This window comes from Sinocyclocheilus anshuiensis, unplaced genomic scaffold (genome assembly GCF_001515605.1).
Source record: "Sinocyclocheilus anshuiensis isolate Anshui unplaced genomic scaffold, SAMN03320099.WGS_v1.1 scaffold329, whole genome shotgun sequence".
Lineage (NCBI taxonomy): Eukaryota > Metazoa > Chordata > Actinopteri > Cypriniformes > Cyprinidae > Sinocyclocheilus > Sinocyclocheilus anshuiensis.
The window spans coordinates 2100160-2126973 of record NW_015540881.1 but is presented as its reverse complement, the minus strand read 5'-3'; the positions used below and the strand labels follow the sequence as shown (position 1 = coordinate 2126973).

General features: G+C 37.1%; 2 protein-coding genes across 4 annotated transcripts in view; both read right to left on the bottom strand.

The window, feature by feature from the left end:
- Positions 1-3070: 3070 nt before the first annotated feature.
- On the bottom strand, positions 3071-16139 carry LOC107688524 (polypyrimidine tract-binding protein 1-like). Its single transcript, XM_016486216.1, has 15 exons — positions 16069-16139; positions 15052-15105; positions 13352-13382; positions 8829-8895; positions 8393-8454; positions 8239-8349; positions 7995-8141; positions 7639-7881; positions 6840-6945; positions 6590-6741; positions 5625-5658; positions 4853-4945; positions 4541-4757; positions 4148-4225; positions 3071-4065 (listed from the first exon to the last, which is right to left on the bottom strand). Exons 1-15 carry the CDS (start codon positions 16074-16076, stop codon positions 3933-3935), a joined length of 1536 nt encoding a protein of 511 aa, XP_016341702.1. The 5' UTR covers positions 16077-16139; the 3' UTR covers positions 3071-3932.
- Positions 16140-17382: 1243 nt separating this feature from the next.
- The window catches only part of LOC107688502 (paralemmin-1-like), a 25259-nt gene continuing 15827 nt past the window's right edge, over positions 17383-26814 (bottom strand). For 2 of the 3 annotated variants that reach the window (XM_016486188.1, XM_016486186.1), the window contains 6 exons: positions 25109-25154; positions 22530-22610; positions 18474-18595; positions 18318-18375; positions 18195-18216; positions 17383-17918 (listed from right to left, as the gene is read on the bottom strand). In XM_016486188.1, the coding sequence (XP_016341674.1) occupies positions 17512-17918; positions 18195-18216; positions 18318-18375; positions 18474-18595; positions 22530-22610; positions 25109-25153 (735 nt within the window). In that variant the 5' untranslated portion in view covers position 25154 and the 3' untranslated portion in view covers positions 17383-17511. The remainder of the gene's footprint in view (positions 17919-18194; positions 18217-18317; positions 18376-18473; positions 18596-22529; positions 22611-25108; positions 25155-26814) is intronic. The other variant, XM_016486187.1, reaches the window with a different exon arrangement.

Genomic DNA, 26814 nt, shown 5'->3' with positions numbered 1-26814 from the left:
CATCAGTCAGTTGCTTTTAAAAAAGTATAATTGATGTATATAGTGTATATAGTGTTTTATTTTAATATTTGTACATTCAATTTCTTGAATTTTACTGCTAAATACTGTACCTGAAAAATAAAATGTTGTAAATACTGCTAAATACTGTACCTGAAAAATGTTCTTATTTTCTAATAACAAAGATAAAATAATGACAAAGATTTTTATCTTTGCTAACTTTGCCTAAATGTCTGCCATTGTTTTTTATTTTATATTTTGTTAAGGTGTAAGAGGTGTTATGTTTCTGCACTCTTCCATTTTTAGCAAATTAAGAAAACTTTGTCTAAAACAATTTTTGTGATGGTTTGTATTTTTTTGTGCTCTGTATGGAACATCAGTGCCTGTTTAAGTGATGAACTCCATTACTTGTGTTTGTTTCAGACATGATAACAGACGTTTTATACTTGTGCTACAACTTTTTGGCCTGTGCTACAAAACTTTCAACCTCTGTAGCACCAGTGCTATGTGAAAAAAAAGTTAACGTACAGCTCTGATTTAGATATTTATTTTGTTAAGGAAAATTTATGGTCTGGTTTCTACAACTTTCACTTTGGAGCAATAATTTGGCTTTAAACGTGAAAGAAAGAAATATTTGACATTTATCGTGGTAATTATCGATATCGACTGATGTGAAAAAAATTATCGTGATCATTTTTTTTGGCTATATCGCCCAGCCCTAATGCTAGGTTTTATTTAAACAGATTTGGTGTGGATTTATTCATTGCATGTTGGCTAAATTTGAACTCAACATATTCCAAGTCCTAACCTATGATCTCCCCTTTCCTTCAACAAATTTAAATCTCAGCTATTCAAAATCTTACATTTACCACCTGAACTAGGTATGTAATTACTTATTTTTTTTCCAAAGGCTCTTGTAGATTGACGAACAGATTAATTTTGTTGTTGGCAATACAATCTTAAACCCTCCAACATGTTGCACAGTGTGATTATAATCCTGACAAAAGGTACATAAGCTTTGAGCACTAGACAAATGACTTATAAAACATTTTACAAGCTCCTCTATAATAAAAAAGACACTTAGAAACTCATTTTCCACAAGTATCAAAGCCCAAAAGGCACTGAAATGAAGGAACGACCCAGTTTTGAATCTTAAGTAAGTGCGCCACCTGCTGTTCAAGGATCTCCATATAACAAGAGAGCTCTTCATATTTTATATAAAATAAAATGTAGACTTGTATTAGTCCCTCTATATACTTTTCACTTTAAAAGTGCATATGGCTCCAGCTTAATGTATCCAAACATGAAAAGTCTGTTTAAATATGGTAATAAGGTATAAAAACACTTAAAATGGCAGAGAAAAAGCATTTATATTAGCAATGCAGCATGTGAAAAAAAAAAATATATATATTTTTTTAATCATATTTCATTCAGTCTAGACTGTGTACTGCATTTTCATATATACCTCCTTTTGAATATCCCAATCCTAAACATTTTTCTAACTGAGCAACGTGAAGCCGTTACTCAATTCAAATAGTTTCACATTTAAAGCAAATTCATACACTGATTTCTCATTCTGTATCCTGTAACAACAAACAGATGGTGAGAAACTAGTTAGTGAAACCAGTGAGTCAGAGGTCTCTCCAAAATACAGGAAGGTCGAAAAGAAAGGTTGTTAACCACATGACTGATAAAGCATACAGATGTAGAATGTGAAAAGGTCAGGATGTTTAACTTCAGAAATTAAGAGACAAGAGTAAAAGCAAGAAACAGAAACATTTATTGAAGACAGAAAAAGTATGAGCATCTATATCAGAAGAAGGTTAAGCTCTCAAGAGGGCAATTACATGTTCAGACACAATGTGTTGGAATCTCTTTTAATATTGTGTAATAAAAAAGGAAGGCTCTACAATGAGCTGAATGTCTCCTATAACCTTATCAAAATATACATGTTTGACAGAAATTATGTTGATTTTCAATTACTTGTACAAAACTAATTATATACAGTAGCCCTCACCCACTCTGCTTCTCAACATTACATTCATACTGGGAAAAACAAGGAAGTTTAACTAACGCAATAGAAAGGAGCTCTGCTGCTACTTTAAGACTTTTGTTTGGTTCTGTTCTCTGATAACAGAAATAATCATTTGAAACATATTTAAGGCCAAAAAACCCTGCAACGTCTTCTCTAATTTGTAATAATTTCTTTTGAAGATCTTGTGTTGGTTCTTGTAAACAAAGGCAATAATATACATCTACGCCTTCAAATTTTTTCGCCTTCTGCCCACTGAAATCAAAGCGGTTGATAAAACAACGTCGCTGCACAGTAAAGATACAAGATATCAAATAAAATATCAAAAACTGGCTCGCAGAACAGGGAAGATGCTTTGGTCCATCATGCTACTCTTCAGAAGAAAAAAAAAAATGAATGAATATCCACACAAACAAGCTTAACACCTGTCAGTAACACCAATATTCTGCTAAATTGCAAAGGATAAAAGAAACAAAGAATTTCCCCCATAGTACAAGCTGAAAAGAAAAAGGGAATGTCTGCGCATCAAGACTCATGCCACAATCAACATGAAATGGATGCATCAGAAAGAACAACGCCTTAATATTTCCCCCCACACAAAGAAGTGCTATAAACAGTCTGAAGTCTTATCACAGGTGTTGCGGTTCACACAAAAGATTAAGACTCTGCAATGCTAATATTCTTTAACACAAAAGGCAAGTGACAGAAATGGACACAGTAGAAACATGCGCTCTGGAAGGTCCAAATAAACGGTTTACAAGTTCATTATAACTCTAGTGAACTTGACTTCCTTTGCCACACTCAACATAACCAAAATGATGTAAAGCAGTTGCAAGCGGTTTTGTAATCAACAAAACCTTCAATAAGCAACAGGGAAAAGTGTGTGAATGGAAAATATGGTGGTCTAGACCAGCGTTCCTCAAATCTTGCCCTGGAGGGCCAATGCGCTGCAGAGTTTAGCTCCAACCCTGATCAAACTCACCTACCTGTGATTTTCTAATGATCCTGAAGACATTGATTAGCTTGCTCAGGTGTGTTTGATTAGGGTTAGAGCTAAACTCTGCAGGAAAGTGGATCTCGTGGGCCAGATTTGAGGATCCCTGGTCTAGACCCAGAGAGCGCAGCGGGCCAATGCCCAAAAAGATGATACAGTATACAAATGTGTGAGACTTAAAATAATATGGAAACTAAAGAATATAGAATATCTTAGAAAATGGTAAATAAGGAGTAGGAACCACATATATAGAATAACTATGCGCAAAATAAGCTGTGACAGTCAGGTACAAAACCAAAGCCTGTAAGGAACTCTGAACTAGTTGCTGCCTTTCACAGGAAAACAATCCTGCTCTTTCACTAGTCAAATTTAAACCGAGACCACCTGGGAAAATCAGGCAGTCTTTTTTTGTATGTATGAGGTTAATGGTTCCTGCAAAGAAGCCAAAAACATCAAGACATTACTAAGGCCATTAAGATGATATACTTTAAGCACCATGTAAGGCACAGTGACTTTTTTTGGAAAGGCAAATAAGAAATATCTTCGAAAAAGTTAATTATAGGTTCAACAAACAAAACAAGGCTTTGCGTGTGCAACCTGAAAGGGCGCGGCTTTCCGCAGAGGCACAAGTGTAAACTATGCAGCATCTATGATCCAAAACCGATGTGTGCCAATGATCAACTAAATCATGAGACAAACCGTGTGAGAAAAGGTACTATCAAAACCCAAGTCATGTTGGGTTCAAAGTGGAATTACAAATAGACATACATATTTGAATATAGATATAATAAAGGAATGATGAAGTGTGTGTTGTGGAATACATTTGTCCACAGTGATATAAATTGTGGAAGGCTTAAAGTTTGGTTTAAAGTGACAGTCCTTTCACCTTCTCTAAAACAAAAGCCTCCATCAGATGGTGGACTTGGAGAAAGACACTCTGAGGTGATGGTTCTCTCCCAGGTCGTGATTGTGAAATTTGATCAGAGACTCGATTGCTTCCTCCACAGAGCCCAACTGGATAAGAGCCATTTTTCGGTCTTTCCTGAAAGAATTGACAACATTTTAAGACTTCCAGGAAATATCATGGCAACATCTGTTGAACTCAAATTTGTAGAATGTCTTACTGGAAAAACTTGAAGGCCTTAACCACAGCTCCTGAACTTAGAAACAAGTCTCTGAGATGATCCTCGGTGACACAAGGTCTGCAAAGAGAAGACATTGGTGTTAAATAAGTCAATGCTAAAGACTACCAAACAGATTGGTCTAAGTCAGGGGTTTTCAACCTTTTAGGACATGCGCCCCCCCAAGTTTGTACACCATGACTACATCTGTAGAACTCAAACTTGTAGAATGTCTTACTGGAAAAACTTAAAGGCCTTAACCACCGCTCCTGAACTTAGAAACAAGCCTCTGAGATGATCCTCAGTGACAGAAGGTCTGCAAAGAGAAGACATTGGTGTTAAATAAGACACTGCTAAAGACTGCCAAACAGATTGGTCTGAATTTAGTTGACTCACGGTATATTGGAAAGATGGAGAGTAGAGGAAGGAGGGAAGATGTTGGAGTAGTTCTTGGAGCCTGGCTTTTTGAAGCGGTGAAGAGGAGAGTTGCTGTAGTCCTTGGTGAGCCCCTGATCCTCATGGCCTTCACGTGGCAGCTGCACAGTGGTGTGTTTGGAGAGAGTGGCCCGCAAAGCCTTACCATACAGTTTCTGCCCATTCAAGTGGCTCATGGCTAAAAAGGACAAGACAGGTTAGTGTTGCAGAATCAAGCTTCTTCGAAAAATTCAAGTTACTAAAAGTTAAAAATATGAAGAGCATTATGAATACCTAGCTGGGCTTGGGTTCCATCAGACATCTGCACCAAAGCATTCTCTTTCTTGTTGAATAGGATCTTCACTCTCATGACGTCACCATACACGCCTACAAAAAAATAACGATAGCTACGTGAGGACAGGATTACTTTATGAGCAGTTAATTGATTACAACCAAAAACTACTTTTCACTTTAGTATCTAGAAATTAAGTAATTTTATGGTTAAGTAAGGCATGCAATACTGTTGGTAAGAGACTATATTTCTATTTTGGCCCACCTCTACCTAAACAAAATTCTATTAAAACAAACACAGATCGACACTTTTGGAAAGATGTACTCCAAAAGAAATCTTGAATGGTTTTAATACTACTCTTGGGACTGGGGGGAAATTTGTACTTTAACTCTGATGATTGACAAAACATAAGAATCAAACACAGCTTTCTAAAGATTATAAAATGTAATATTCAATGTGGCTTTATTGAGAGGGCATGGCATTCATAATAGGTAAAAAGCTACTTTAAAACTGGATACAACAGCAAGTTGGCCAAGGATTAGTTCACACTAAGCAACTAATATGAACATGATATATCACATCACATGATATATAGCTGTTGGCAATAGATATTTAGCATCTGCCAAATGAAGGAGCCTAAAAGGCTCCAGCTGATATGCCAGTTCCTCTAAAACCCCACATATTTCACATATACAAACCAAAGTACACATCTTAGATGAAGTTAAAATATGAAACAAAAAGGTAATAAAAAAGGAGATACCAATGATAACATACCGAAAAGAATAAAGAGGCATTGGGGCGTAACGCTCTTAAGACAGCAGAGGAAGGCAGCGTAGGGAGGAAGGGACAGGAAAAGATCGGAGGCAGGACAGTGGAGGTTGAACATGTCCACAGCGAGGCAGTTCCACAGGAATGGCGAAAAACGGTGGTAGGATCATGAAGGTGGGTGATATTGTTCATGATGGAAAGGTGGGGGAAGGGTAGAGGTAAAGGAGGAGGATATCCGACAACAGTGATGGTGGGTTGGGGATGTTGTTGTGTGTTGGTTGTACAGCAGATAAATTGTATATGCATCCAATATTGGCGTGAATTGGGACCCATATTGTTTGAGTTGGTAGGGAGTTTAACATTAACAAATATTATTAAAAAAAGTGGTGCAGTCAGTTGGCAAAAGATTCCAGGTCAAGGTATTAAAATAATAAAAGGGGGAAGGGGAATGGGGAGGGAGAGAAACAAGAAAAAGTAAAAAAAAACAAGGTCAATATACACAAAGAAAAATGTAGTGTTCCATTCAGCAGAACTTGCTAAATTAAATACATTTCACTATAGGAACACTAAGGAAATAAAAGAAAGTAGAGAAGATTAACAATGAAATACAGGAAAGATAGAGACTATATATACTCATAGCTCTAAAGAAACACTAGAAATGAAATGTTTTAGATGGCTTCAGACAAGAGTCAACAAATATTAAGAAACGGTTGACATGCATGTTTGTATAATAGCAAACGAGCCTCCACACTGTCATAAACGCACAGTACATGATTTGAAGAGCTCCAGAATTATTTTGTTAATCACTAGATGCCATCTAATTATTTCCCACCAACACTTTTTCTTTTCTCTATTTTTGTCTATCAACTATACAGTTCTAACCGAAATCATGTCTGGCTTACTGAAACATAAACCAGAGCCTAATGAACTAACAGCTAAGCGAATTTAAACTATTCCAAAAAGGGACTAACCTCAGGGTTAAGGTTGCTGACCAGCAGGACACTGTTTCCTCCAGCAGCGAGACCAGAAAGACTCAGGCGTCCTGCTGCAGCAGCAGCCGCGGCGGCACCGTGGACACCAAGCGATGCAAGAGCCCCGGCAGGCATACCCTGCAGAGACAGACCTGTGGGAGGGACACCCGTCAGTATACAGCATGTATAATACGCTGAGAAACTGTGCCACTGCAATCCACAGAGATCCATTATAAAGGCTGTGACCGACCTGCTGCCTGCTGAATGGCAAATGTTGGTGGGAAACCATGAGCCCCAGCATATGGTGATGCAGAGATAATACCAGGAGCAGCTGAGAGGGACGAACAAATGATAAACTTATGCATAAGTTTATCATTTGTTCGTATTTACACAAGCAAGCGAATTTTAAACAATTCCAGAGAGAAAAGGCAAAAGGGAACTCGATTCGTTACTCGCGCACTGTTCTCTACGCGCACAGCCGCACACTCGTTTCAGACGGTGCGCGAACATCAAACTGAATCCTCTGAACAAACACATACACATAACATTATGACAAAATACCTATCTTGACAATCATTCAGGTAAACGCAGTCAGTTATGTCTCAAGTGAATGACACTTGAGAAAGAAATCGGATGTGATGTGTATCATTATATTGGATCCGTGCATCAGGTCTTAAAGGGACAGCGGCCTATAAATACTGCTGCTGTCATTAATGATCATCAAACAACAAAACAGCTGTGATAAAAATCTATATTTAATTTATACAGTGAGCACTATGCAGTCATTTTCCCTAATTATTACATTTCTGTATTTGAATACTACCAACCTTATTTTAGTTGTAACATATTCTGTTGTATTTATCTATGCTTGTAATTTGTGTATTTGTTCTTATGATTAAAGAGACAAGAGAACAGCCAGTAAAAATGTTTAAACTTTAGTTAATCTAGTAGTATTTGCTGTGGTATCAAAGTAGTACTTCGCTTTAAATAATAAATGGAAAGCAAGTTAAATTGAAATATTTTTCTTTTCTTGCTGATCTGAAAAATTATCCGATCCGTGGGTCAAAAACTGTAATGTGATCCGAACCGTGAGATTTGTGATCCGTTGAACCACTAGTTTGAAGGAGAGTTAGCACCTGGTGAAGAACGTCAAGAGTAACTGGGTAGAAGAGGTTTTCAACAATGACTCTCAGTACAGGGCTTTGGCTGCCCATGCCTGCTCCATCAACAGTGCTCAAAGGCATGCTTCCTGTCTGGACCGCATTCACCGCCTGCAGTGCTGCCTGTGCTCTCTATGGGAACGGAGGGGTCAGAGAACAAGCATACATTATCAGTCTTGAACAAGTCATTTATATGGAGTAATTGCCCTTGATTGATCGCCTAATGTGATGTAATTTGTACTCACAACTTGGTTGGGTGAGTTGTCAGTCTTTAGCTCCTTGTGATTGGAATACTGCATATAGATCGGGTGGTTGCGGATGACAGGGGTGACAGAGGAGTAGTAGCTGACCATGGTCTGTGCTGACTCCTCAGTGTTCATCTCCAGGAAGGCCTGTGAGGAGATAACACAATAAGACCAGGCACAATGTTGTACATCAAAGCAGGGTAATCATATTTTGTGGGAAATGAAAGGAAGCTGCACTTTTTACCTGGTTCTTTCCTTTCAGCATCAGAAGATTGGTCACTTTGCCAAAAGGAAGACCCAAAGAAATAACTTCTGCTTCATTTATGTCATTTGGCAGTTTGCGTACATGAATGACCTGCTTCATTTATGTCATTTGGCAGTTTGCGTACATGAATGGCTCGTGAAGGAATGCCTGGGCTCCTGATGTCCCCTTTGAACTTCTTGCTGTCATTACCATTTGCTGACAGGAAGAGACAGTCTCAATTTCATTTCATTCAATACTAAAAAGTTTGAGGTTGGTAAGAATTAGTAATTCTTAGTAATATAGTTTAAGTTATGCAACATTATTCATGTGATTGGCAAAGCTGAATTTTCAGCAGCCATTACTCGGGTCTTCAGTGTCACATTCTTCAGAAATTCTAATATGCTGATTCACTGCTTAAGAACACCTTTCTTATTACAATTATGTTAATGTTAACTGTTGTGCTGCCTAATATTTTTGTGTAAACTTCGTTTTGTTTTTTTTCAGGATTCTGATGAACAAAGTTTAAAAGAATAGCATTTGTTTTAAATCAATTTGATCTACTTTTGATAAAAACAGTCAAAAAAGCCTACCTGCTCCAGAGCTCATTATATAAGGTCCGTTAGATATGCAGGAGGAAAAGAGTTCGTCAGATCCTCTCTGAAAGGACAAGGGAAGTGGTTCATTAATCAGGATGCATTTACAAGGTTTGCAAAATAGGACACTCAAACCTCAAAACAGAAGAACCTAAACACACTGCAATACCATTTGATGTAAACCACCTGAACAAAAATAAGGTCACGTAACTGACAAAATATGTTTAAAAAAAAAGAAAAAAAAAAAAAAAAAAAAAAAAAAAAAAAAAAAAAAAAAAAGAGATGAGATATTGCCTTAAAGAAAAAGGAGCCAGAGAAGCATGCCTGTACAGGGCTCCAGACTGCGACTAAAACAGTCGCATTTGCGACCAAAAATATTAATTTGCGAGTGAAGTTTTTGCTGAGGTCGCCACTGACAACTGTGTACACTAAAAAATGCTGGGTTAAATGCAACCCAGCACTGGGTAAAATATGGACAAACCCAGCGATTGGGTTGTTTTTGACCCAGCGGTTTGGTTACTGCCCAGAAGGTTGGGTTAAACATTTAACCCAACTGTTGGTTGAAAACAACCCAATCGCTGGGTTTGTCCATATTTAACCCAGGATGTTTGTATATTTACACTGCCGTCCAGTAATCGCAATAAGCTTTGTTACTTTTTAATAAACAAATTATCAGCTTTAACATTCTGCCAAATTCATAACGAAATTCATACAATAAATACAGTTTTGGCGCTCTTTAATGCGGCAGGCGCAATCGCTTTAGCGCCTCAGTTCAAGCGGCAAGTGAACCTATTATATCTTCCTCTACTATAGTACGAAATGAACGTGAATTAACATCAAAAGTTAGGCTATTTTATAAGAGAACCTACAGTACAACGTATTGAAATGTCTCATGTAATCGCTCATTCTGTCAAACTGCAGAAAATGTGAAAAGCTTGTAAACAATGCCACGTAACAATACATTTACCTAGCATCAATCAGCTAGAAAAAAACTATAAAGAGGAGCATTTTTCTATATTTATTCACTATTGCATACTAATATTTTTATTTAACCTGTTGTCTACATCAGTGTTTCCCAACCGGGGTGCCGCGGCACCTTGGTGCCGTCTGTCGAGAGCAGGGGTGCCGTGTAAAAAACTCTTAATATTTTTAAATTGCTAAAATGTTCAAAAAAAGCATATACAGGTGCATCTCAATGAATTAGAATGTCGTGGAAAAGTTCATTTATTTCAGTAATTCAACTCAAATTGTGAAACTCGTGTATTAAATAAATTCAATGCACACAGACTGAAGTAGTTTAAGTCTTTGGTTCTTTTAATTGTGATGATTTTGGTTCACATTTAACAAAAACCCACCAATTCACTATCTCAACAAATTAGAATATGGTGACATGCCAATCAGCTAATCAACTCAAAACACCTGCAAAGGTTTCCTGAGCATTCAAAATGGTCTCTCAGTTTGGTTCACTAGGCTACACAATCATGGGAAAAAAGCATCTATTATATAATATCCATTTCTGATGTCGCCAATAATTAGAGATGCACCGAAATTTCAGCTGCCGAAAATGAGTTCACCACTCAGGTTTCGCTTTCACATGGTGTGACGCTCTGCGTATTATCCCGCTCTATGCGTGTGCGCTCCACTCAGTCGCTCCACTCGTATACCGTGCATGCTCATCGGAACAGCAAAGTCCACTCAAAACTTGAGCCTACAGGAAACATCGATGTAGTACAGTATTGTTTCTGTCTGCAATAAGCCCTACTGTGTTGTAACATGGTGTGGTATATGGGCAACTCAAGCAATTTATTTAATTCGAAGGCCTGTCGTTATTTTTTATTTGTGCTATCATTATTAATTTCTTTATTTGTTCTTATTTTATTACTGACTGCTTGCCTGTCATCTTTTATTCAATTCAAAGTTTGAAATCAATCTCGTGCTACTGCACCAAAATTACCCCACCGTAAAATCAAAAATACACTGAGTGAGCAAAAATTTGTGAGATAGCTAGTTATAATGGTAATTAAATAATGTTTACATGTGTATAAAAGCCTACATTAAAATCTGTCATATAAATTGGTCTTTTCATTAGAAATTAGCCTACTGATTGCCACCATTGATGGACAATATTTAAATAATATTAAAAATATCTGTATGACATTATATTCTGCAGTTCTTCCCTGTTGTACCGAATATCTATACTTTTCAAATTATCATATCGAAGTTAGAAATTCAAATATTGTGAAAAAATTAATTTTGTAGGGTGCCACAAGTTTGTTAAAATTTCCAAAGGGTGCCGCGACTAAAAAAAAAGGTTGGGAAACACTGGTCTACATGAAAAAAAAAAAAGCAAGAATGCAAGCTAAAGATAAAATTCAACACGTCCTATAAAATTGCATGACACTAATAAAGAAAAACAGACTGGATGTGTGAGAGATATGACAACATTTCTATAGAATGCATTGAGGAGGAGCCCAAACTAACACTGTAAAAAGTGATCAGTTGACTTTTCTTTACAAAATTGGGAAACCCGTTGCCTTAAAATTAGGTAAATAAACTTAATGCATAATTAAAGAAATGCATTAAGTGAACTTTACAATTCTGAGTTACACTGACAAATAACAGTTTGAAAATGTGTTCAATTCAATTTATTAAATTGCAATTACTTAAGTGTACACTCAATTGCCAAGTGATGCTTATGGTCCATGATATTGGTACAGATTCTGTGTAATAAACAATTCTTTGTGACTGTACATTTCAAGTTGGAAAAGACGTTTAGATCCCAGGTCATCTACAAGATAGATTCAAATGCTGATAAAGTCAAGAAAAGATTAGACAAACACATGATTGTATGATTGAAATGTCAAAATGTAAAAAAAAAAAACAAAAAAAAACCCACGCGTTTATTCTGTGGCACCAAAAAAATATTTTTTTTTCTTATAGGAGCCAATGGCTCCTTACTCTATTTTTTTGACTGGAGCCCTGCTGTAAGGGTTAAAATAGAATCGGACACAGAATTATAGAAAGTCATGTGACAAAGATTTGCATCCGCCTAACCGTCATCTGATTACACAATCATTAAGATGACGCAATTGGAATACATTTCCAAAATGACAAAAATCAATTTTCTTTGCCTAATGGTTACAACTATTCGTGTCCCAGGCATCTATACACAAGTGCACTACACAGTTTACTGCTGGTAAAAGCAGAACAAAGAAAGAGAAAGGCAAACAGAGGCAGCTGTGTCCTGCCATAACACTAATACAAAGTCTCTCACTCAAGGCCAAGCTGGAGCCACTTGGCTGGCCAGTGGAGCAATGAGCAAATCATTCAGCATCACTCTCTTAATAAACCACTTCAAATGGCTAGTCTCTGCTGAAGTGGTCACATGCGCTGGCTAAGCCAAAGCCTTTACACTATTACCACAATGCATGTTCTGTTCCAGCCCAAAGGAAAGTATTGTTACCAAAGCTGAACGCCTGGTCCCCCCACCCACAGTCTACTACAAACAGCCTCAAGGGCACTTTACCACACCCTGGATAAAGTTTACCTAAAACACAGCCCCGAAGGCTCAATAAGCAGCCTACAGCATAAACACAATCAATAGTGTGACACTACATTCCTCCCAGCTTAAACCTGCAGGAGTCAGGTTTCAACACATCACTTTCACAGAGCAGTTATGACAGGAAAGCCTTCTCTGGTTGAACCATCCATTGTTTTCGAGTGAGACATCCACCCAACTCCAGCATTTCCTTCCTCTATTTTTAACTGCGGGGCATTGCAGCTTGAGCACTCGCTTAGGACAGGAGCAAAAACGAAGCAGAGAACCATGACTCCCACACTGGTCTCTAGGAGCTCAAGACTTGCAGGTGCCAACATGTTTACATCCATTGACAAAGTGCAAGCCTCCTGGGTGAGAGCACAGTCTGTGTTGAATAAGGGGGTCAGGGAGACAGGAATGCAACCACAGCATTCCAGCCACAGTAATTAGTGCTCAGACTCCGACAGGGCTGCGACTCAATCTACTACATCTCTACTCCTCCGCACATGTGTGAAAGACATCAGGGGGAACAACAGCAGGCGGTTCTCTGTGCTCAAACAAGTGCAAATGAGTGTGAAAAAAGCAATATTGTAAACGAATAACTGTATGCAGCAAAATCACAAGTAAATTCCCCAGGTCACCATTTACGAATTGTCTACAGAACAATTACAAGATTTTAGTGTAGGCTACTTCTTTCACCTTTGGGTCACTTATCACAGTGACTGTTTAAACAGCAGGTGACCTTTGACTAGAGTAATTACAGTCGCAGGATCAAATGCAGATGGGACAAGAATTTCAGGCTCAGCAATTTAGAGCAGTTCCCTTTGTCTCAGCAATTTAGGAAAAGAGGAAGGTATAACCTCTAAAACCAGATATACAACCAAAACTAGTAGTGTTACTGAACACCTGTAACAAACAATTAGGGAAAATCAACATTTATCCATAAAAAAAAAAAAAAAGTTTGAAAAATAAAATGACATACCTTTGTGCCAACCGTTATATCATGGACACTGCTACAAAAGAACAAAAGTTAAACAGAATATTAGAAAATACAGAAGTCTTGATGCTAAAGTACATTTGATGGCAATGCAGCAAAAGACAGGCCTATGCAATATTTTAAGTTGCGATGCAATAGAAGCAGAGACAATAGTTTCTTCCGTATTGTGACGTAAATTTGAGAGAAACGGACTATTGAAAAAAGCAGGGTGGGCACTTGGTTCTACCCATCAGTTGTTGATTGGACGGAGGCAAATTTGAATAAGACATGTAGAAAGGGGTGGGGTTTAAGTGTAGTAAATGATTGAAGTTTGTCATTTCATCGGAACATTGACTTACGATTGTAATAAATTGAGGTAAAAAAAAAGAAAAATAGAAAGTGCATTTTCATTTTATGCCGACTTCGCATGCATGCTAAAAATGACCAAATCACTGAAGGTCACCAAGTCACTGTGCATTGCCAACAAAATTGGCAAATCTTACTGAAAATGAATGATATCTGTTAAGAGTTCAGCTTTATGCTGATAATCAGCAACAATGCAGTGACTACCAATGTGAGTGCAGACAGACCTGCCATAAAGTTTGACACAGTGACTTGCCATCCTTCAATGATTTAATCAGTGTGAACAGGGCTCAAGATACTTACTGATACAAAAATGTCAAATGCTAATGTAGATTTATATTAGGTTACATAATAGATGATTTTTATTTTGAATATGGGCCCAGGAGGAACAACAGACGGCTGTTGTACAAAAGAAGTGTTAAATTTTAAGGCTGCACCTTCTAGGCGGCAACCTGATACACAAGGCAAACAGTAAAACAAAGCAGGCCTGTTAAGCCACTCTTTCTGCCAATATCAATGTTTTCACGCTTTTCTTGGAAACGTATCTTGAATTCTTCAGTTTAGGTCAATTCAGGTGATAATGCAGTACAACCAGTGAATATTTATAGAAATGCAAAACTTACTCTATTTCAGTGACGTAACTGGATCCCAGAGGATACAGATCAGTCTCTAAACGGCTGCAGAAAACAAAAACAGGATTTTTTTGTCATGTTTTAAACCTGTACGTTTTTTTCTATAAAAAAAGAAAAATAGAAAGTGCATTTTCATTTTATGCCGACTTCGCATGCATGCTAAAAATGACCAAATCACTGAAGGTCACCAAGTCACTGTGCATTGCCAACAAAATTGGCAAATCTTACTGAAAATGAATGATATCTGTTAAGAGTTCAGCTTTATGCTGATAATCAGCAACAATGCAGTGACTACCAATGTGAGTGCAGACAGACCTGCCATAAAGTTTGACACAGTGACTTGCCATCCTTCAATGATTTAATCAGTGTGAACAGGGCTCAAGATACTTACTGATACAAAAATGTCAAATGCTAATGTAGATTTATATTAGGTTACATAATAGATGATTTTTATTTTGAATATGGGCCCAGGAGGAACAACAGACGGCTGTTGTACAAAAGAAGTGTTAAATTTTAAGGCTGCACCTTCTAGGCGGCAACCTGATACACAAGGCAAACAGTAAAACAAAGCAGGCCTGTTAAGCCACTCTTTCTGCCAATATCAATGTTTTCACGCTTTTCTTGGAAACGTATCTTGAATTCTTCAGTTTAGGTCAATTCAGGTGATAATGCAGTACAACCAGTGAATATTTATAGAAATGCAAAACTTACTCTATTTCAGTGACGTAACTGGATCCCAGAGGATACAGATCAGTCTCTAAACGGCTGCAGAAAACAAAAACAGGATTTTTTTGTCATAATGTTTTAAACCTGTACGTTTTTTCTAACTTCCATTGAATACAAAAGGAGATGTTATGTTCAATGACAGGTCTCGGTCACCATTAACTTTTATTGTAGACTGAAGGCTGTCGTTCTGCCTAACATCCGTTTCTGTTCTATTAAAGAAATTAATTTATAAAGGTTTGAAACATGGCGAGTAACATGGCAATTTACATTTTAAGCTAAATCTCCCCTGCGGATACAACGTGTACCTTTTATAATCAGCATAAGTATGTGCATGCTTTTAAATATAAATTTTTCGATTATACTTACACGTAAATAAAACGTTATTATTCAAACCCTTAAATCAAGATTATTTCTGAACCACCAGTGACATCTTCGCGTCATTATGTAAAACAGCTAACGTACTGTGACCGGACTTTCGCACGTTTATCAAACGTACTTAGTAATGATTGAAACATATGTAACGTGCATCGACAATACAAAAGAGAAAAGCACGAATAAAGTTGAACTGGCATCGGTTTAGCAGGCTAGCAGGTAATTAGCTAGCCACCCAACAACAATGCGGAAACCGAGACACGTTGGTTGCCAAATAGTGGCTGTTCTTTCGCTTCTGCACGTCACAAGCCTCGTTTGATCTTTTCCGCTTGAGAGTGAGGTTTAAAAAATCCTGTAGTTCTAGTTCGCTTGTGTTTTATGAAGCGGTCTCAACTAGACGACTTGCAACAGGTTGCTTGTCAGTTTGGTCCAACTTTTGTGCTCTTCCGGCTCGGGAGACATGAAGAGTGGCAGAGGCGAGTCAAAAATCACCATTTCCACTTCACTTCACGTCATTTAACACACTTTAAACGCGCATGATGTACTAATTCACAACTACGTATAAAATATCCAAAGACAAAAACGTGTTTAAGGGGTAACAAACTTGGAATGAGGGTGTTTTCAACTTACCCGTCCATGGCACTAACAAAACTACAGGTTGTCGTAGACGGGAGGTAGACCTGCTAGTATTTCTTATATCCTTACAAAATGGCGGAGGGGGGATTGGCGCTTTCTGATTAGTCCGTCGACCCCGAAGCGCCGAGTGTGGGAGGGGCTTCAAATGTTCATCGATAACGGGATTGGACAGAAAGGCTGTCAATCTGGAAAGGCGGTCGAAAAAAGTTTGCGAAAACTTTTCCCGGTTGACACCATGAGAAATGAGGTGGAGGAGTGAACTGTGCTTGAACCCATTATCAGCAACGACAAGGACGAGGCTGTTCAGTCAGAGAGAAAAACAGTTTTACATGACGCTTTGCTAAGATATTTAATTAGCTAAGAACAGTAAGGTTATAATGATATTTGAAGAAAATAGGGATTTGGGTGGCATAAATCAGCTGATATTTAGTCTAAAATTTAAATATGACTTTAGACCTAAAGACACTGAGCAATATAATTGATTAATTTCACCATGAAGCACATTTAATTGTTCTACAATTTGGCTTAGTGTAAATTTTTCACCCAAAAATGAAAATTCTATCTTCCGGCTTTTTCAGTCTTCCGAGTAACACAAAAGGAGATACTTTGAGGAATTTCAGTTTTGTCCACATGAATGTCAGTGATTAGTTTGGTTAACAGCATTCCTCAAATAAATCTTGTTGTGCTCCCACACAAGAAATAAAGCTTAGAAAGTGTATGACACTTGAATTGGAACAACACAGGATGAGTAAATGATGGTGAATTGTTACGTTAACTTAAGCCATTTTGTCATTGAGATGAATGGCAAATGATAGCCTCATTTACTTTAATTCACCAAATTGTTACTGCCGATGTATTCAGATTCAAAATCTTTTTTTATTGGTCTTATGAAGTATTCTAATTTGTTGAGATAGTGAATTGGTGGGTTTTTGTTAAATGTGAGCCAAAATCATCACAATTAAAAGAACCAAAGACTTAAACTACTTCAGTCTGTGTGCATTGAATTTATTTAATACACGAGTTTCACAATTTGAGTTGAATTACTGAAATAAATGAACTTTTCCACGACATTCTAATTTATTGAGATGCACCTGTATATTGAGACGTTCATCTTATTTTTCTTAAAACAAAATGCAGATGAGGGCCACAAAAATGTTCTTTTAACCGTGTTGTTGTCTAAAGTGGAATCTGTTGTGGTTCTCATTTTTCTGTTCTTCAACAAGCAAAATACTGGACTTCATAAGATTACATAATGAAAATATATGTATATATAGATATATAAATGTCAAGACAGAAATATATAAAAATATTAATAGAAATAAAAAAGAAATACATACTAAACAACAAAAGTTAACTATAAGTATACGGGGTATACTTATTCATTGTTGTGTTATGGTCAGGGGGTCAGAGTCTAAACTTCAGGGTGAGCGGTCGCACTCACATGACTGTGCAGCACTTGCACGGCTGCTTTTCTTTCGAATTGCCTTCTTCTTTCGATTCCTTCTTCTTGGCTTCATCCTGAGCTTTGTCGGGACTGGAGGCGCTGCCGTTAGGTGGGGCCTGGTCCTCTTTGGCCCCTTCATTTCCAGCTTTGCTCTCGCCGTCCTCAATGACCACAAATTCAGCTTTCACTGTCTCCTCTATGCCCAGTGCCTTCTTGGTTTCAGCCTCATCCTCTACATTCTTGTAGCCCATGAACACCATGGTGACGGGATGCTCTGCGCTGGCATTCTCAATGGCTACATCAGGGTTGGTGCACTGCAGTTTGGCCTCAATGCCTGTGATCTGTTTCTTGCTATTTTGATCTGCGTTAGGGCTGGGCTGCTGTATGCCATTCTCAACTGCTGGGGACAGAGAAATAGACTCATTTTACTTGCACTACTGTTTAAGCCAAATGGAATAATCAGTTAATGATTTTAAATGAAACTGCTATTCAGTATTTATACGAACATTCATTGAACTCTGTTAGACCCGTTGGCTCTTTCACATGACAACAGTGAAATTACACAGTGGCCATTACTGCAAACAAACTGATAACAAGTCAATCCTTTCTGTTACATTTATACAGAGATGATGGAGAACTGAAAATATTAAAATATACAGCGTATTTCCACACTCACCCTTCACTGGACCATCAGGTGCCTAGTAGAGAATACATATGACAGAAAGTCATTATTATTATCAGAATTAAAACCTTTACTAAACTAACAAAAAAATCACATTGAGCAAACTTAATAGCTTACATTTTCTCCTTTATTCAAAGGCTCTCCACTCTCAAGCTCATCAATCTCCTGTTCTAGTCTGTTAATGGAAAAGATAAGCGAACATGTGAGCAACGTATGCTAGAATTTTGTCTGGGACTAAGGAAGGTATCAAATCACTAAATGACTGGTCTTAACCTGAGGATGGTCTGCTCCAGTAGTTTGGTCTTGGCTTCATCCTCTTGTAGTTGTTTCTGTGCCTCATCCTCTCCACTGGATGGCGCTCCGTCCAACAGCCATCGCTCTCTCAATGCCTTTGACTGTTAAAACAAACCAATGGCTTAGAGATGTCTTTTTAGAGGAGTTAACATCACTTCAACAGCATAAACATCTTGCAAATACTATACAGTAATATTATGAAATATTACAATTTAAAATGTTTTTGTATTTAAATATATTTTAAATTGTAAATTATTCACATGATTGCAAAGCTGAATTTTCAGCTTCAGTGTCACATGATCCTTCAGAAATCTAATATGGTGCTCATTTTTGTAGAAACCGTGATACATTTTTTTTGTCTTCAGTATTTTATTGATGGATAGAAAGTTCAAAAGAACAGCATTTACATTATAAATGTCTTTCCTGTAACTTTTAACCAGTGTAATGCATTCTTGCTGAGTAAGTGTGTGTATATGGTCCCTATATCATGTCCCTAATTGCATGATATTGACAAAATTAATGCTTGAAAAATGAGTTAATGTCAGTCTGATTCATTGTGCTGACGTAAACAAATCTGCACCATTAAGGTTAGTGTAGCACATGACCATTAGCTGTCCATTAGTTTTTCACTTTAGGGCATTCTCCATGGCTACTAATGCACAATATGCACATTTCTGGATAGTGAAACATTTTGACAGGCGCCTGCTCAAACAGGGCTTCCTGCCAGAGCAGGGTTAGACTGGCAGGACCAGAATGAACCACTGCTGTCTAAAGAGAATTCTGACATCTGTGTCTGGCACAAGGATGGAAGATATTTCGGGTACAAGCATAGGTGGCACTAGAGATGGCAATGCACTAGAATTAGAAATACAAGGCATCCTGGCACACTGGATGTCTATAGAGTCCCTTTGCATCCAGTCACCTGTCATACAGTATAATAAAAAAAAACAAAGACCGCCCTACTTTTTTTTCCCCACTGAATATCATGTTTCATTCAGTTGTCACATTATGAGACAAATGCAAACAGAGCACTAGTGATTAATGGCATAAGCTTTTTTATGACAAACAAATTTATCATTACAAACTGCTGCTGCCACCAGTGCTGTTTCTGTTCTAGTGCAGCAGAGACAGAAGAGACTGTTCAACCTGCAGCAGATAAAAACAAACATCTGCTGAACATCAAATAGTGAACCCAAGACCCATGATAAGACAAAACAGAAGAGAAACATCACAAAGCTCTTGATAACACCTGTTGTTTCATAAAGAGCTTAAAACTTGCACAAAAAGGAAGCTGAGATGTAGGTGATGACATTATTTGAGAATTAGATTAAGTCACAAACTTCTAGAATTTGATACAGTTGCTTTCAGGTTTGATGCCTTTTTTTCCTTTAATTCTTACGGTTTCTACTGTACAGAGAGTGGTGTCTGAGCTCTGCAAGGCTGACATCTGAAAGATTCATTCCGACAGGCCTCTAGAGAAGAAAATGAAAAGAAAGAAAAAACTAAGAGTGGGATGAAAGGAGGAGAGGAAACGTGAGGTGAAAACCACAAAATAACAAAAGCATGAAGACGAAGGTCAATGGACAAACAAGGGACCTCATCTGCTAGACTAGAAAGAAGAGTATGGTAAAAAAAAAGATAAAGACATCAGAGGTGTTGAGTAATAGTAAACCATACAAGCAGCACAGCATCCATCGTTGCATTGTAAATCTGAGGTCTGACGATGTCTTTTCTTATAGCAAGTCCACTCTTGAAGGGGTCCTATTATGCTCTTTTACAAAGTCTTGATGTTGTTTTGGGGGTGTACTAGAACGTGCTCTCAAACTAGTTTGTTCGATATTTGTGATATCACAAATCCCGGAAAATATGCGTTGTAGTACAAACGAGGCGTTCGTTGTAGTTTTTGAAAAGTGATTTCTGTTAAATAAAATATCTCCTTTTGAAGTGGACTTTGAGCTTTGTAACTTTGCAGATCTTTTTTATGCTCAAACAGCAACATTACAGACTAACTAAAGTTGAAAAAGTGAAAAAGCATAATAGGACCCCTTTAATAATTTTATAACCACTATGCTTAAGACACTTCTTCCCTAGTTGCTAAAAAAGTGAGTGTGCGATTAGTTTTTTAAAGGCAAGTGAACTCAAATATATTACTGAATGGACAAAAAACCTCATCATAACAAGGAAAAAAAAAAAAAAAAAAACGATTCGCAGAATGTCAAAAAGAGTAATTCATGGAAAAAGCACAGTCACATGAACTAAAAAAGACTGAGGCAATTACTGACATTATTGTGTGCAGTCTGAAAATGACCAAATGGAAAAACATGAGATCTTACATTTTGCCTTCTTAAAATGTCTTACCTACTCCCTATTCTTATGAAACTGGGTCAGTATCAGACGTAATCCTTCACATAGAATTAGCAACAAGTTACTTCATTTTGTATAATATCTTGTGACTTCCACATTCAAAACAGTCCAAAATGACCCTCTCCTGCTCTCTCAGCCCCCTCCCTCTGCTTTGGCTTTGTGACCGCAACTTCTGGCATGGTGACAGATATGATGACATCACCACATGTTCACACCCATCCACATGCACACGCAATACAATCCCAGCACAGAGGGAGGACAAAGGATCTGAGTCTCGCTCGGTAGGAAACTAAGGCCTGCTCCATTGTTCCCTATTGAGCAAAATCCCTTATGCACAAAAAACAATGGCAGGTATAAAACTAACAAACAAAAAATATCACATTGTGACAGATAACAAAAGGGAAACAATCGCCTTGCCGGATACTTGGGAGATGAGGATAGGCACACAGGCAAGTTATTTTTGACCAGGGATTCTCTGCAGCAGACTTGGGATCTTTAGGATTTGCGTAAATTTAGCAGTTTTCGTATTTTGGCTTGAAAATAACTGTAGTAATAATGTATGAAGGCATTCAGAGATCATAAAAATGACACCATATATACAGTTCATTAATGAACTGTTTTTATAACACCTGATTGTTTGACTGCTGTCAAATAATTAAATTACATAATTTATTATTGCAAACGTTTAAAAGATTAATGACTATGATTAAATATGCATGTCTGTGAAAAGTAGGTTCTGATCTGTTAAAGTCAGAACAGTTACATTTATAAACTTTAAAGGGGTCCTATTATGCTTTTTCACTTATTCAACTTTATTCGAGCCGTTCATGCCAGACTGGGGAGAGCGGTGTTGTAATAATGTAAAATATGTGAAAAATAATGTATTTTTCGAACAACCTAGTATGAGAGCCTGTTCTAGTACACTCCCAAAACAACATCAAGACTTTGTAAAAGAGCATAATAGGACCCCTTTAAAGTTTCTTTGTTTATTATTATTTTTATTTGTTAAAACACTTTCTTCTATTCAGGCCTAATTTGCAGAGACAACTAAAATTTGGGTTGTTTTCTCTTAAAAGTGCAAACATAAGGGGAGAGAGGGCAAATTTTGGCTTTAGAAACCCGTTTAAAAAATGGTCATTATTTTTGCTTTTCAATTTAATGTCTCTAGTTGTGAACAAAATACAGACGGCAACTCTAAAAATGTTGTCCTACCGAGGTGTACCTTGTATGAAGAATGTGGTTACATTTAAATAAAGTAAAAAAGGCCATTAAAATGAAAAGGATCTCATGATTCCAATAAAATGTAAATGAGCTTTCTAAAAACGAAAATACGTGAGACTGCCTGACTTATCATAACAAGGCAGAACTTAAAGGGAGGATACAGATTTCTTCCCTTGTCCCCTCAAACAGGAAACTGCTGTTAAAACTTCCCCTTCTCCTTTCAGCAACTTCAAAATCCTGAAAAATAATTTTTCTCACATTATGAATTTCAACACTAGGGCTTCAAATAGAAGACAGACAGTAAATTACATAAGGAAGACACGCCACAGCGCTCTGACTCTTAACCTCTGGGTAAAAACCTCTGACAGCCGTCTGAATGATGACCACGGCAAACACCTGCTCAGCTTTTTAAAACATATCCACAACCTATTAGCTGTTATGTCTTGATACCTTGAGATGCTGGAGTTGTCTGCGGTCATCCTCAAGTTGTCTTCTTTTGTTCTCAATCTCAGCCTCCCTCTTTCTCTTCTCCTGAAAAGACAAAAAATTTAACTCAGGTGAAAGATGCTGAACCTCCCAATTGACAAAATCAAATAACCTCTGCGCAAATCTCAGTTAACAAAAAGGATTTCGTTAAAAAAATGGTAAGAATTAATTATTATTAGACACTATTCACAATCTGATTTTAAAAGTGTTGAATGTCAAAAGATACTATTATAGTTGTAATATTTATTAATATTTTTTATTTTTGTATTTTCAGTTAACTTTTTAATAAAATTTTCATTTTAGTTAAAGTTTTAGTAATTTTCTTGTGTTTGTCCTTTTTATTATGTCTAAAGTTTTTGTTTCATTTTATTTCAGTTTTTGTTATTTTAGTAAATTAAGCTAACCTAAATGAAAATATTCACTCAGCAACTAGCTGAAATAAAATGTTTTTGTTATATTTTATTTTATTTTACGATTATTTTATTACAAGTAACAAAATCTTTTTGTATGGTTTTAGTTTTAGTAAACAATAACCCTGTTACAAACCAAATGTAAATGTATACATTCGACTACATATTTATTAAAAATGAAAATTTTTAAATATATTTAATAACAGGTGTGACTTGTTCTGCTCATACAGCAGCTTACAGGAGAGGATTTAATAAAATCTGTATGAACTAATAATTAAAGAGCCTTTTCTATTTCCACAGCAACATCTGCAACCATAGTGACAAGTGACTGAAGTAAATATCAAAGATGCTGAATTACATAACACCCAAAAGTTCTCATTTGAAAAATTGTTTAATAAACAAGTCCAGTCAAGGCACTAGTTCATCTGTCAAATCTTAAAGGGGTCATATGATGCTGCTAAAAAGAACATTATTGTGTGTATTTGGTGTAATGAAATGTGTTTATGCGGTTTAAAGTTAAAAAAACATACTGAAAGGAAAAATTGAAATCGCATCATATGACCCCTTTAATTAAGCAACAGTGGCTTTAAAATATATATATATATATATTTTAACTGAATGTATAATGCAGCATTCGAGTGATGCCCAGGCCACAAAACTGATTCTGATATAAGACAGTGACGGGATCTGACGGGGCACTTGAACCGGACTGACAGCCATATTCTGCTCCTGTGTGAACATATTAGCCAGAGTTTCATTAAACGGAAACGCACAACTCCCAATAAAACTCTTGACCATGCACATCCTGGAAGTCTCCACTTCTCAGAAGACGGATAAACAGTTAAAGGACTAAAGACAGTTAAAGGCAACATTAGTCTGGTTGTTCACAAAACAATGCTAAGCCCCATCAATAATTAAACACACAGAAGTGCTTTAGTGCTGATGGCTGGACATACATTAGCCGGTATAGATGGTCATTGACATACTGTAGGAGCATGATGCCTCATGAGACTAACATCATTTAGGCCTTCTGTGCATCTGATCTGCATCCTGACATCTGTCCTCATGCTGATCCGGTGTGATTGTGTTGCGTAATGAGGAATTTAGTTGGCAAAAGTTCTGAAAGTGCTAATCATATATGCTAGGGCTTAATTATTTATTTATTTTATGATTACTGTTGTAATTGATTTGTCGATTATTTATTCAATTACTCTGTCACTTTATTTTAAGATCCAATTCTCGATATTAACAGACATCTGTCCTCATGCTGATCCGGTGTGATTGTGTTGCGTAATGAGGAATTTAGTTGGCAAAAGTTCTGAAAGTGCTAATCATATATGCTAGGGCTTAATTATTTATTTATTTTATGATTACTGTTGTAACTGATTTGTCGATTATTTATTCAATTACTCTGTCACACTTTATTTTAAGATCCAATTCTCGATATTAACAAACCACTAACTACGAATTTTGCCTCAATAAACTACTAATTTGCTGCTTATTAACAGTTAGGTAGTTGTTAAATTCAGATATTGGATAAGATTAGGAATGTAGAATATGGTAATGCAGAATAATTGCTTTATAAGCACTAATAAACAGCCAATATGTTATTAATTGGCATGCTAATAAGCAACTAGTTAATAGTGAAAACTGGTCCCTATGCTAAAGTGTTACAAATTACTCATATATAAATACAAGTTTTATTTTCGGTATACACTACTGTTTAAATGTTTAGGGCTGGTGAGATATTTTTATGTTTTTGAAAGAAGTCTCTTATGCATTTATTTGATGAAAAAGTTAATAAAACCGTAATATTGTGAAATATGATTACAAGTTAACATAACTGTTTTCAATTTTAATATATTTTAAAACTTAATTTATTCCTGTGATGGTAAAACTGAATTTCATTCATCTTTGATGAATAGGAGTTTCAAAAGAACAGCACTTATTTGAAACCAAAATCTTTTGTAACATTAAAAATGTCTTTACTAAATAATGCATCATTGCTAATTAAAAGCATTAATTTCTTTTAAAAAATTTGGATTCATTCATTATTTTTATTATCAATTACTTTTTATTAGTTGTGGCAACTGTAATATAAATAAATTAGAATCAGTGTAATTATTTACTTACAGCAATGGCCCGAAGTCTCTCTTGCTGTGACAAAGCTTCCGACATCCTGCAAAAAAAAACAAAAAAACATTTTGTTTTAACAGTTCACCCAACAGGAGTAATAGAGTAATAATCTTCACTTTTCATTTACCTTAAAGCATAGCATTCAGTATAGCAATTTTGTTTCATACTGCATGGCCAGATCCCTGCCTGATCTTTAGACACACACATCATTTCCTCTTAAAGACCTTGTACGTTCCTATACCTGCAAATCTGAACTAACGTCTTGTACACTTCCACAATGCATTTATGGACCATGTTTTATGTCTCCACATGCTTCACTCCTATAAAATATGAGCCCAGCCTGTCAAGAGTGTTTTGCACTTCTCTCCTTTGAGGGAAAACAGGTCGATGAGAATCGATAAAAGAAGTGGGCAGCTCTTTTTCTCTTCTCAGAAATCAAACTCCAGATATGAATCGATATATACCGCAAACACCAGTCCAACAGCGATGAAGGGAGAAGTTATGAATGGCATGCAAATTTCAAGACTGTTAACAGTCTTTTGCATTCCAACCTAAATTGATTCCAGAGCTCCTACATAAAGCCCAATCCATGGGAAGACCAACGTTGCTGGCTCCAATAGTTCTGTACGACTTTGATATGGTTATAAATACTGTAAAAGAGAAACCAAAACTCCTCTTTGCAGTAAAGACAGGGTTAATATTAATACAAGCAGTCCAAACATTTGTGGTTACATGCTTGTTGGCTACATTGATAAGCATCCTGTTTGAAGGAGGCAAAATACAATGCATGAATTGAGGAAAATTACAAAAAAAATATCAAAGGAAAAGGGACACATGGATAAAAAAAAGAGGTCAACCATGGAATGGGAACATGGGCAGTGGAAAGCCATGTTGAACCTGGTACAATGACGTCTTTTGTCAAAGCTTGTTTTACTGCAGGCTTCTGCACTGGTCCTAGGGCTGAACAATAATTCAATATCAATATGTATCGCGATATAATTATTTTCAATAACGGTGATATGATTTTTAAACACATTTCCGATATTTCGATATACATTACCAGTGTTTCCCATGCATTGATTTATTTGTGGCGTTTGACTTCGTTGAATAAACATTAGCACTGCACGTTTCAAAATCATAACGTGGCGCGGGTGTTTTATATGAATGTATCTCTGAAGGGAACCGACTGTCTTCAGAAAAGTTTCGATGACATTTTCATTTTATCTGATAACGTAGCGTTCATGAGCGGAGCTGCTTTGATTACAGCCGTTAACCGGAGAAACCTCAAGTTCCCTTTCAGTCAGTCACGTTCGACGTTACGTCGATTCTCCCTCCACACAGACCGTTTCTCCGCTTTGCGTTCGAAGGGCGAGCATATCAGTACAAGGTCCTCCCCTTCGGACTATCCCTGTCGCCTCGTGTCTTCACCAAGGTCATGGATGCAGCCCTCGTTCCATTGAGGGAAGCGGGCATTCGCGTTATCAACTACCTCGACGACGGGCTCATATTGGCCCAGTCCCGAGCGCAGTGGTGCGAACACAGGGATATGGTGCTCAGTCACCTCAGCCGATTGGGGCTTTGGGGCAACTGGGAAAAGAGCAAACTCTCCCCGGTGCAGAGGATCTCTTTTCTCGGCATGGAGCTGGACTCGGTCAACCTCTCAGCGCGTCTCTCAGTAGAACGTGCGCAGCCGATGCTGAACT